The sequence below is a fragment of the Chenopodium album genome, chromosome 17 (assembly GCF_948465745.1).
Source record: "Chenopodium album chromosome 17, dcCheAlbu1.1, whole genome shotgun sequence".
NCBI lineage: Eukaryota > Viridiplantae > Streptophyta > Magnoliopsida > Caryophyllales > Amaranthaceae > Chenopodium > Chenopodium album.
In genome coordinates this window covers 10784116-10797361 of record NC_137850.1, presented here as the reverse complement: position 1 = coordinate 10797361, position 13246 = coordinate 10784116, and the positions used below count along the sequence as shown (strand labels likewise).

Genomic DNA, 13246 nt, shown 5'->3' with positions numbered 1-13246 from the left:
ACCTCTACCATCCTAGAGGAAGTTTCCCTCCATTTGTTGAAAAAGGAAGTGAATCCTTCGTTTTTCTTTTGTTTATTTTAGCATCTCAAGTTCCTTATGGTCAGTTTCAACTTGAATGTTGCACTTGTATTTATCAATGAAAGCGTTTGTTATAGAGTCCCAAGAAGAGATTTTCTCTTTGTCAAGGGAGAAGAATCATTGTTGACAAACGGTTTTTAGAGATAGTGAAAACAACGAGTGGAAAGCTTTCCTATCAATTCCCTTAATATTCATTATAGTTTCGAAAGCTCTTAAATGAAAATAAGGGTTATCAGTTGGTTTGAATTTAGGAATTTCATTGGCATTGAATTTCTACGGAAGAAGTTCCTTGTCCACCAAAACCCCTTATGAGCTAATCCCCTAAAACTTGTAATCATTGGAGACTTTGTTCAAGCTTTCTTTTATTCGCTCAAGCTGTTGTTGTTTCGCAGGGTCATTGACTTGAAGAGCGAGAGTTTTGAACATCTCGGTCAAGTTAGTAATGTTTTTCCTTAGCTTATCTACTTCTTGTTGGGAAGCCATTAGTACGAACTTTTTTCGGTGCCTGATGGGTTTGTCAAAGAGTAGAACTTGAACAAAGGTGTTGTCTTTGATTCACCGTCCTTCTCTTCTTGACTAAGCACTGTAATATTAAACCATTGATTTTTTAATGACTTGACTCGAGTTGACTTTGACTTTATTGGTTTTTAAAAGAAAAAGCAAAACAAAAGGTGCATATTTTTGGGAATTAAGTATGGGGTTCAAAATTTGATTATGTTGGGAGGATTAATATCCGACTTACCCCCCTAAAAAATGACGGAAAACACGCGCACACAAGACTCTCTAGACATGGTCATGGTGAAACACATATACAAATTGTGTGCTTAAAAAATGAGTGAAAGTGGCATGCTTTGACACTTGTGTAAGACCACGGGACTATGTGCCTAGACTCAATTAAGGACTAAATATGGTTTTAGCTATTAATGAATTGATTATTTAGACTCTACGTGAAGACTCAGGCCGAAAACTAGACCATCGCAGAGGCAATGGAACTGTCGCAACGCGCCAGAGCCATTGCGGTGCGATGTTGCTATCGCGTCACGATGGACACTTGCGTGTCGCGCCACAGGTCAAACCTTCACGTCATTACTGAAATGTCAGTCTAGGCCTGTTTCCAGCGTTCTACCTTAAAAGGACAAGCTTGTAGTCGTACTAAGTCAGGTTTAGTCAATTTATTAGACTTTAATTACCTATATTAATTAATTAATTAAGCAAAGTCCTTTAGTCATTAATTGCTTTATTTAGACTTATACACAAGTCAAACAAACGGTTAGCGTAAACACACATAAATAGTAAAATAAGCACAATATGATGCAATGAGTTTGCAACCTAACCATGGCTTTAGTTCTCTAAAGTTCAAGGAATAGGTTAGTCAAAAGAGGGTCCATGGTTATGAGTCCGGATGCATCGCGCGGAAGCCTTACCTTTGGAAGGGTTGGCGTGTATGGATGGGACCCCACAAGTTAAACTTGTTTCCATGGTTTGGTGAATTCACAAACTCGGATGTACTCGTCGTTGCAATGAGCGTTCGATTGGGTAGATAGAGTGTGAATTCCCAGAGGGTTATAGCCATATGTAAAACACATATGGGTTCTGAAAAGAGGAAAAAAACTCAATCAGGAAGTAAAATTGAGCAAACAGTACTAGAACGGTCAAAGCAAGAAGGCAGATTTCTGGCTCGGTATTAAAAGAACTTGGCGCGAGACAACAGGGACCATCACGAGGAGATGACTCTATCGCATCGCTATATCGTTATCGCATCGCGACAGAGCCATCGCACTGCGATGGGCACTGTTTTCTCAGCGCTAGTTCCTAAATGCCTTAGCAGCTTTCTGTGTTCTTAGAATTTTCTAGTTTTCGCAGCGCTTTTTCGATTCTATTTGTGAAAGATATTTCCCAAATTTCCTACGTGTAAAAATCCTATGGTCTATCCAATGCGGACATTTTTAGGCTTATGCTACAATATCAATCAAAATTATGCATATGAATACTTAGAATTTTTCGAGTCTTATCCACTCATTCTAAATCATTACCAAAATAAATTTTAGGAATTAAAATAGAAATCCTCCCAAGTGGAGTCGCCAAAAAACTATAGGGAATAATTTAAAGCATCCCACACTTGAGCCTCACTGTGATCATACACTTAAGTATGGTGGCGTCCAAAGGGAAGGAATCTAGAGCAAAAGATTCGCCAACAAGTTTTAGAAACTTGTAAACCGTTCAACAGGGTGAAGATTACACCCCTTCACGATCCATGAGATCGCTAACTTCATAGTGGTCCTGAACCATGACTGGATATTCGGAAATGAAGGTACAAATCCAACCTAAAAGAGATTGAACCTGCCCTAAATAGGTCTATACTTTGTTCTTCTCATATTCATGTGCGCTTTCTAACTAACATACAATCAATATATTAATCCTAAACATGTTTAATCTATGTTGGTTGAATATTAATGCACAAACAAACCTATTATTGGCGATCACTTGAATTAAAATTATATTAGCCTAAATAAAATTATTAATTATCTTATTAAGCGTGATTTCAAGTACAAATTCCCTTCAAACCTGCAAGAGATGGCGTGATAAAGCAATAACAATAATACATCAAGCAACATAATACTATTGATATAACAAATCATCATAACAATAATCCCATCAAAGCATAATAATAATAGCAAGATCCTAAGACTGATACTAAAATGATTTATAACAAATCGTAGCATGTCACTAAGTAATAAAGATCAAAGCTTTATCCCTAATATGATACCACATGATAGAAGAAATTAAATAGGAAGCAACCTAAGCATGATACTAGAAAGATACATGATATTAGAAATATTAGTTTATATACTAAACATGATACTAGGAATCATAAAGACATCCTAACATGTACTAGGAATTAAAATAATCTAAACATGCTTTCTAAAGAAATAGAGCAACTAAATTACTCAATTTGTTGCCCCGTATCTCTTTCTATCAAAACAATACACACGTTAATATCTTCAATGAAAATATTAAATCAAACAATTAATTTAAATAATTGAAATAGGGGTTTGGGACCAAACCCTCAGAAATTATCCACATTTCACGTCTAGGACGAAAGCAAATTCGAGCTTGGCTATGTGTGTCTAAGTCTCGTGATGGACGAATGGTGTTTGAAAAGGAAAGGTTTAGAAAGAGGGGGAAAGAATAAGCTTCCAGCTTGTAGAGAGAATAGAAAGATGACTGTTGATTGTTGGTGGTGGTGATTGAAAACGGGGAAATGCGACCCTATTTATAGAGAAAAACTACTGAAAAAAATTAGAAAAGAGTTAAAATTCAAATCAGAATAAAATTCCTTTCAACACGGCAAGATAAAAAGCATCGCGGCACGATGGAACCATTACGGCGCGATAAAAAACAATTTTTTCGCGGATTTTGTTTTTATCATATCTTTTGATCCATAAGTCACAATAAGTCATATAATATGTCGTTGGAAAGATATTGAAGTCTACTTTTCAACCCAATTGGAATCAGATTAAATCTTTTGTAGAATTAAAGATATGGCCGAAATAGTGGAAGGGTATTAGTTTTGGATAGAGTTTCGTATTTCTTTCATATTTTTTTCATTATAGCTCGGAATTGATATTATAATATATTATTGGAAAGATAATTTCAAGATCTATCCAACCATTTAATATTTGGATAAAAATAATTAGGCACAAAGATAATATCTGATTGTCTTTGAACGTCTTTCATTTCGAATAGAATTAGGACTTTGAAAAAAAGAAGTTTTATTCAATTTCAAATTCATTAATCTTATCTTTTCAAAAAGGATAATTAAGATATCTTAGAAAATTATAGAAGTTTCTAATTAATCCTAATTGGATTAGGAATTTAATTAAGATTAATGGACCCTCCACATGATCATTGGGTCGCACATAAAACTCGTTTAGACCTAGTTTAGTATTTTGACCATAAATTCCTCGTTATAACTCGAAATTGGGCTTATAATACATCGTTGGAAAGGTCTTTTCATGCCTCATCCAAATACACAATTATTAAACCCTTATTATGGAGTATACTAAACTGGATTGGACGTTTTTCATAAATAGGATACGAAATGAATGATTTTCGAAAACAGAAATGATTTATTTTTATTAAAAACAGAGAAATCATGAGACTCTTCAACATTTCACCTTACTCGATATCAATGACGTGAAAAGTACTCATCACTGGGTTTGGTTTTTGGGGAGACACAATTTGGTGACTACATTAGTCCAAATGACAAAATGAACAAACTAACACATGTATGGTTAGCGACAAATAAACTAAGTAGCACTTAGTCATGATGATGCAAAGAAAAAGTTCGCAACCTAAGGTCAAGATCTATGTTTGACTAGGGTCAAGCTTTTTGGTGTCAAAGGGTACCATGGTTTGGACGTGTTAGCAAGGCAGCCTTCCTTTAGGGTGTATGCCAACCAGCCGGCTCCGGGAGTTCGTGATGAAATTGAACTCGACTCCATGGTTTGGGTAAATTTAATAACTCGGATGAGCTCTTATTACCATGAGAGTTTTTGGGTTGATAGAGTTTAAATTACCCGGGGCTAAAACGCATGTAGAACACATACGGTTTTTCAGAAAAATTGAAGGAAGCCAACTATGATAAAGAAAATAAAGTCACTGGAAAAATTTCAAGGCTGCCGCGATACGGCAGGATGCACCGTGTCACAGTACAAAACGCCACGTGACGGCAGTCTGCACCGTGACATGGCAGTCATGTTGTGGCGCGGCAGTCAGGAAATCTGATTGGTGCCTCTGTTTTCCTCGTTCGCAATCAGGTTATTTGACTTTTCCTACGAGTAAACCTAAAATACGGCGTTAAAACATCTATATATATGCAAAAATGCCAATTTAATTACGAGAATACTTTTCAAGAATCTTTCAAGTCTTATCCACTCATCTCAATTAAATACAGATCACTCAAATCGATAAATAACCAAGAATCCTCCCCAGTGGAGTCGCCAAATTGTAGGCGTCGTTCGAAGCGCGCCTACATTAAGCATGTTGTGAATATGCTTGACACTCTTAGGAAGCGGGAATTGACATAATACGATTAGGGACAAGGAAAGTTGGGAGCCGCCAAAATTTTTTTAAAGAACTTGTAAACAGTTCACGGATCATTTAAGGCAACCACGAATAAGGGACAACGATATGCAACAACGATTGACCCGTGAAGGTTACACCCAATTCATAATCCATGAGATTACTAAATCCATATGGTTCGGAACCACGAAAGGAGGATCGGGGATGATGGTACGTAGTGAGTCATGGAGTCACATTTGCCCGTATTGGCCTCTACTCGATTCTTATTGTGAAAGGTGATTCCTGCCATATTAAGGCATACAAACAAAAATTCAATTTGCTCCAAACTATAATTATGCTAAGTTGGTTGAATATTAATGCAACATATAATTCTAAAATATTCGTGATCACTTGATTAAACAACAAGATTAAAAAGGAACCTAAACCGGTATTCCAAATTATCTTATTAGGCGTGATTTTCGATTATATATTCCCTTTAACATGAAACATGGTGATCATAAAATATAATAGAATAAACATTAATATTGGAATCAATTTAACAATAATCCAACAATAAATGACAAACATAATAAAAATCATTAGAAAAATAATAGAAATAAAAGGAACATGATTCCTTACTTTGATTTTGTTTGCTTGTAACTACAAAATAATAAACGCGTTAGTAACTTCAATGAAATTAGTAAAATAATAATTGAAATTAAATTAAAGGAAGGTTGATTTGGGGCCAAACCCTTAAACAATTCTACCTTTAACGCCTTCGTTTAAGGACGAAACCTCGGGTAAGTATAGACTCCTTGGAGTGCTTGGGGGAAGTATTTTGAGAGAATAGGGTAGACTAGTGTTTAGGCTAGAGCATAAAAGAGAGAATAGAGAGTTTTTTGATGCCCCGAACTACAGAAAGGAAGGGGGTATTTATAGAAGAAATGTCCAGGGGATCACACGAAACCCTAGAAAAGATAAGAGCGGAGAAAAAACCCTAATTGGGCCCCGTGACACGGTGTGTATACCGCGACATGGTATTGGGAACCGTGTCACGGCATTGTCCACTGTGGCGCGCCACAGGGCACCATGTCACGATGCATTATTCTGCCCAAAAAACGTCCAAATTCATTCCTAACCTAATTCTTAATAATTAAGGTTTTAAAGTGTCGTTTCATAGTTCCGAGCTTATTTAGGTTATTATTAATTAATCGAGCTCAATTAATTAATAATACCAAATGAATTAAAAAGGTTCAGGCCAAAGTATAAATTGGACTATGCATTGATTAAATATTAAGACTAATCCATTGACTATTTTGTGAGCTGGGTTGGATTGAATATAGATTTTAAGCACTCCCGGGATTAAATACTCAACCCGACCAATAATGGCGGTAAAAGGTTGTTCATCATCGGGTTTGGTTTTGGGGAGACATTTTTAGGTGTCTACACCCCTAAAGGTTGTAATATTCATGTATAATCCAAAGGTTGTATTATTAAAAAAGAACGGGCGAAAGGTTGTATTATTATTTGCAATTTTTACATTAAAAAACAGCAATAATAAATTAAAGATGATACAAAGCAATTAAAAATCAACAATTATATATAATCTCTAAAGTAGATTAAATGGAAAAAGATTATACTACTACTCAAAAAGTTCCAAAAGTAAAATAATAACAATGACAGAATAATAATAACAATAATAATAATTAGATTAAAGGAAGGTTTTCAGTTAATTATGGAGGAAGGGCCTCGTTTTGGGTTACATTTTAACTTGGAAAAAACTAAAGTTTTCTAGCCTACAAAAGACCCTTGAAGCAAGATTGTGGGTGTCTTTCCACCTAATATTGCTTGACCTTTGCGTGGTGTTAAGTTGCTTGGTGGTCCCGCTAGTTTCGATTATGGTTTTATTGGTGAGCTTCTGATGCAGAGGGTGACCAAGACCATTGCCCTTAGGGATAAGGTTGCTATGCTTGATGATTCTCAGTGTAAGCTGTTGTTACTTAGAGCATGTACCGGAGTTTTTAAACTCTACTTTGCATTACATACTTGTCCTTTTTGTACTTTTGAGGCGGCTCAGTGCATATTCAACGGGGCTCTTCAATATTCCTTGGAGCATATTGTTACTGCTTCGGGGTCGGGCTTTGGCGATTAGCAGTGGCGGCTTGCCACCTTACCATTTGCATTTGGAGGCCTTAGTGTTTATTCCGCAGGTGATGTTCGTCATTATGCTTTTCTTGCTTCTCGGTTGCAGTCTACGGGGTTGCAGACACAGCTTCTACAACATGCTGTCATTGTTGGTCTTGGACAAGCCTTTGAGGATGCGTTGAGTCTGTTTAATGTAACGGTGGAATATGACATCTTGAGTAATCCTAGTGAGGTCACTGCCCTTAAACTCGTGAAGAAATTGGTAGATATATATTTCACAAAGGTTACCGCTTCTGCAGAATCCACCTATTATTTAACTCCTCGACAATCATTGTTATGGAAATCACAGTAGGGAGATCACACCTTTGTTTGGCTTCGAGCGGTCCCTATTTCAGGGTTGGGTTAGACGATGAACGCCAAGACTTATCGCTGTGTGTTGTGCTATCGGTTGGGTGTTCCGTTGTTCTCTATCACGACGCCATGCTCTGCTTGTTCAAGGGTTTTTGCTGGGGATATTTTCGGTGATCACGCGATGTCTTGTGCTGGTATTGTGGGCATTAAACATTGGCATATTGTTTTTCGGGATATCCCTTGTTGATGTTTGCTATCGGTCAGGGATTTCAGCTAGAAAGGAGGTGGACATTGGGTTGTCTGGAGGGAACGACAGGGCCCTCAAGCCTGCAGATATGTTACTTTATTCTTGGGATTGTGGTCACGATGTCTGTGTTGACTTAACATGGTCTTCTCCTTAGACACAGTCTGGGCTATCTCGCTTTGTTCCTGGATGGGTAGTGACTGATGCGGCTAATTGGAAACGGGTTAAGTACGAATCCAGCTGTCGAGCAATTGGATATGGCTTCCTTCCTTTTTCTTTCTCTTCTCTTAGGGAGTTAGAAAAGGAGGTTGTTTCATTGCTGAAGCGGATCCAGAAGTTCTCGAAGACTCTGGACATTGGGGCACGTGCTGCAGCTCATATCTTCACTAGGATAGGATTTGCTATAGCTAGAGGAGTGGGGGCCCAAATTGTATCTCGGCTCCCACTAATTTCCTATAAATTGATTGACTTTGTAGGTTTTTGTTATTTTTCTATAATAATAATAATAATAATAATAACAAAAATGATTATTATTATTATATCTCAAAAATAGATAAAGTTATAAAACCTATAGAAAATTAGTGGGAAGCCGAAATACAATATAGGTCACCACTCCTCTAGTTATAAAAAAACCTATCCCAGTAAAAATATGAGTAGCAACACGAGTCCCAATGTTGTGAGTCATCAAAAACTACTGAACCCGCTTCAGCAACGCAACAGACTCCTTATCTAATTCCCTGCACTAGTAGAAAAAGTGTTATTTGTAACTGGCGAAATTGACTTTTTGTAACTGACATTGTTGGTTTCGAATGCCACCGTTACAACTAGTGAAATTTATTCGTAACCGACTAATGTTAGTTACAAATAATGTACTATTCGTAACTGGCTTAACCTAACGCCAGTTACAAAAAGTCTATTTTTCAAGTTAGAAAGCATACTATTCGTAACTGGCATTAAGTTACGCCAGTTACAATTTGGGTATTATTAGTAACTGACAAATCTTAACGCCGGTTACTAATATTTTTTTTATTTTTTTTAAAAAATACTATTAGTAACTAGCATTAGATTATGCTAGTTACTAATAAATAAATAATTTTTTTTAATAAATATTTGATTCGAATACAAGAATGGTAATATATCCTACTAAACGGCCCATCGTCAAATGAGTTACAACCTGTTACAATTCAACCAACAAAACATGTACTCTGAATACTTCCATATAACTTAAATTCGCCCACAACATACAATACAAACACTCCAAATAATTCCACACAACTTGAATTATTCATCCACAATAATACAATGCAACAAAATTAACTATACTTTCAAAAAAAAAAAAAAAAAAAAAAAAAAAAAAAAAATCATTGATTTATAATTTAGAAATGTAATAACAATAACCAATAGGCTAAATAAAAGTAGATATATAGAAAAGTGTTATATTGTTTTATTAAGCTAATTGCGATTAATCATAACATCGATTAATAAGATAACTAGTCTTTTAACAAAAAATTAAGCCTAAAAAACTTAGCCCATTGTTCTTCTATCTCATCCAATTCTACATCGTTGTAGGCTGCAAGTCTTGCCAAATACTCTTGCAAATATATATATAAAAAAAATAAAAAAAAAATAAAAATAAAAATATGTGTCTATAATACTTTATAAAAATAAAAAGCTCAAAAATTTATAAGTTTGGCTAAGACCTACGGTGCCTGTATAACTCAGAGTCATCTTAAAATCTGTCTAAATGCAATTGCAGGATAAAACGGAAGCCATGATACACGATCAAAAAGCAAAAACAATTCGCAAGTTTGATGCAGACCACTATGGGGCTGTATACTAACTCAGAGTAATCTTATGAGCGGTTTAAATGCAAATTGCAGGGAAAAAAAGGAAACCATGATATACAATTAAAAAGCATAAAGAATTTGCAAGTTTGATTCAGACTTTTTTTTTTTTTTTTTTTTTTTATCAACAAATCTATTCAATAATTCAAATACAAAGCATAAAGAAAATGTGTTCCTTACAAAAGGAAAATGTTTCAAATCCTTGAGAAACTACTCTTCCTTAAAAATGTGTTGGAGACCGTATAACTCTTAATGAACATCTTTATAAGAAATGTGTACGTATTAATACGAAATGGAGGGAGTAGCATAAAAGGCAAATACGTGACTGCCAGCATGGGGTTTTCCTTCCCAGCTGACATTACTAAAATGATAAAGCTAGAACAACCATATTTAACTCTTAAATTCATGGGGGATCAATTGATCATAAAATTCTGGAGTATACAAACAAGTTTGAAGCACAAAAGATTGACAGTTTTGCTGACAAAGCTCCACATGTTGGGCAATATCAGATTTTCTTAACACATACTGATACTCCAACACAATCCCATTAAAAAGTACTCTTGCAAGTTAGAAGTAGATTTTCTCAAGGCACACTCCAATATGATCCCATTAAAAGTACTCTTAGAAGTTAGAAGAGTAGATAGGAATTAAGGGAAAAACAAACGATAAAGCAAGAGCACTTATAAAGATAAGTGGAACTACTACACATGTTTTAGTTAGTACCTGAGCTGCCTCAATCTCCAATTCTTGCCTCTGAATATTGAAAGATAATGGGCGCAAGAAGCACATAAAGAATAAATCTGACTTTTCAAAGAATGCTTTGTGAGTTTGCCTGCAAAATGATAAAAGCAAAGATAATATTAATGCTTAAAATCCCTGGCTCTGTGGCCCTCCTCTAATAAACTCATCCAGCTAATATATGCACAATACTGAGCTGACAAGGCAGAGGAAAACCTTTACGTTAAAATATAATGCTTCATATTTAAGAATGATAAGTTTGGGATGAAAAAAATCCATTTATTAGGTGAGTTTTACAGGTTTCTTGTTCTTCAGTGAATCACCTTCTTAAAGTACCAATTATGTGACCCAATTTAAGAAATCTAAAACACCCATAACATTCAGAACGCTCCTTTAACAGAATCCAGATTAGGCACCCCATATTTGAGAATTATACAAAATAAAAAATTTTGAGACAAAGACTTGGGTTATCGATTGTTCCACAATGGCTAAGTGAAGATAGCATCATACAATTACAAGGAAGCAAAAAACCAGGGAGCCAACATTTCTGAAGCACCTTTGAGACAGTATCACACATCACAAAGCTTAAAGCGTGGACCACATGCAAGTTTACAAAAGCATATGATGGGCATACCTGAATGCTACTATCTCGATGAATTCTGCATCAATCTAAAGAGGCAGAATCACATTAGCAAAACATTGGATGCATCCTCTTCCATAATTGGAATAAATGACATTGAGAGATCACTCACTCCTGTCTCTTCCTTCACTTCTCTGACAGCTGCTGCACATATATCTTCTCCCTACATGATAAAGAAACCTATAGAAACTTACAATATGCATAACGCAACAATAAACAGGAAGTGGAAAGTAAAAGTCTCTTAGAAATATACTTCATCCATGACTCTAGTAGGGATCTTCCAGGTACCTAATCCTCGAAATCCGCCACTCTTCTCCTGTACTACAAGCATATATAAATAACAATTGAACAGGCTCAGTCAAACTAGCATCAATGCAAAACATGACATTTAGAAAAGGCAAGCAAAAAAATAAAATAAAAATAAAAGCAAAGTTTAATCACAGAAAACAAGACTTCTAAACTATGACTTATATAAAAAGCATTTGGTACTTAGCATATTATTGCCTGCCTGCGTAAATCTCTGAAATATCGAACAAAAGACTGTGTACATCATCTCCAAAATTACATTTATGCTGCCTAAGAAATTCATCATGTGATATTTCACAATATTGAGGCACTGAAACAAAATTAATACCCACAAAGAACATTAAACAAAGAGCAAAATATTAAATTGTTTTACCCATTATCCATTACATAACCTATCATCCCAAGCAAACAACAAATATAACTCACTCATAAAGTTGTGCAAATAAAAACCAATACAGCAAGTGCACGACGTACAATATAGCAGAACTATAAAATATGAGTCGTACACTCGTACCCACAATAAGGATAATTACATGAAAATTATGTCAAAGAAACAAAAGATACTCTTATACTCTTATACAACTAATTATGATAACCTACTAGTGAAATTTAATAAAGTATGAAAATAAACTACCATAACAAAGATAAAAGAGATCTAACAAAGTATGAAAATTATGTCAAAGACACAAAATTACTACAGTACTATTTAAGAAGTGAAAGTAGGATAATAATTAAAATGTATACACACATCATAACAAAGATAAAAGAAAAAAAAAAGAAAGAGAAATCTCTTATAACCATAGCAATTGCATATGACAAATCTGTTGCCCACTCACTACCCCTCCCCACCAAACATCCGAGCACATATATGAGATTGGCAAGAAAAATTAATCATTTCACGCCTAATTAACATATCAATTTATCTTAAACTTGACAAAATTCAATGATTTTTATTAAGAGATATTTTATTGTAGAGTAAAGGGGGGAGGATGTTACTAATAATTACTCAAAAATTACATTCAATAAGATGAAAATATGAATGAATTGTTAGAGTATTCGATTATCTATACACATGATTGATAGTTTGAAATCATAGCATAACAAAATCAAATTGTAAGCAAGCCTTCACAATTGGATTTAAAAGCAAATTAAACAAGCTTATAATAAATTGTAAAATTTTAGTGATTTAAAAAAAAAAAAAAAAAAAAAAAAAAAAAAAAAAAAAAAAAAAACTACCAACAGATTAAAACCACAAGTAAAATCACCAAAAATGCAAATTCAGAAAAATTCTGATATCAAGAGAGAGGAAAGAGAAAATACCATTGCGGCAACTCGACAAGGCACGCAAGGACAACGACCAGATTAACCGGATCTCTGACATCAAAGCGCTCGGTGTACTTCTAAGCATTCAAATTTTGAGCAATAACCACCCACAAAAACAACAAACTATCTATTTTGCAGAGCAAACTATCTACTGAATAAAGAAGTTGCCTTCTTCGTTTCCCCAAAACCTAGGGGCATTAGTAACTGGCTTTTCTAAAGCTATTTACAACTAATAACGTCAATCAAGTTTGACTTGATATTTGTAGCGGACCTTTTCTACGCCAGCTACTGATCATTGGTCAAACAATCTTTGTCCAAGTATTTGTACCTGGCCTTAATTATGCCAGTTACTAAAGTTAATTTATTTGTAACGTACACCAGTTTGTCAGTTACTAATATTTTTGTAGTAACCAACGTAACTTACGCCAGTTACTAATAGGGCATTACTAATGAGAATTTTTCTACTAGTGCCGAGTGAAGAAAAAGGAGAAGGGAAGGAATCCATATCCAATT

General features: G+C 35.0%; 1 protein-coding gene across 1 annotated transcript; it reads right to left on the bottom strand.

Moving 5' to 3' along the window:
• Nucleotides 1-9033: 9033 nt before the first annotated feature.
• On the bottom strand, nucleotides 9034-12942 carry LOC145587588 (nudix hydrolase 10-like). Its single transcript, XM_081644319.1, has 5 exons — nucleotides 12731-12942; nucleotides 11358-11425; nucleotides 11217-11267; nucleotides 11099-11133; nucleotides 9034-10558 (listed from the first exon to the last, which is right to left on the bottom strand). The coding sequence occupies exons 1-5, from the start codon at nucleotides 12816-12818 to the stop codon at nucleotides 10348-10350; spliced, it is 453 nt and encodes a 150-aa protein (XP_081500445.1). The 5' UTR covers nucleotides 12819-12942; the 3' UTR covers nucleotides 9034-10347.
• Nucleotides 12943-13246: the final 304 nt, after the last annotated feature.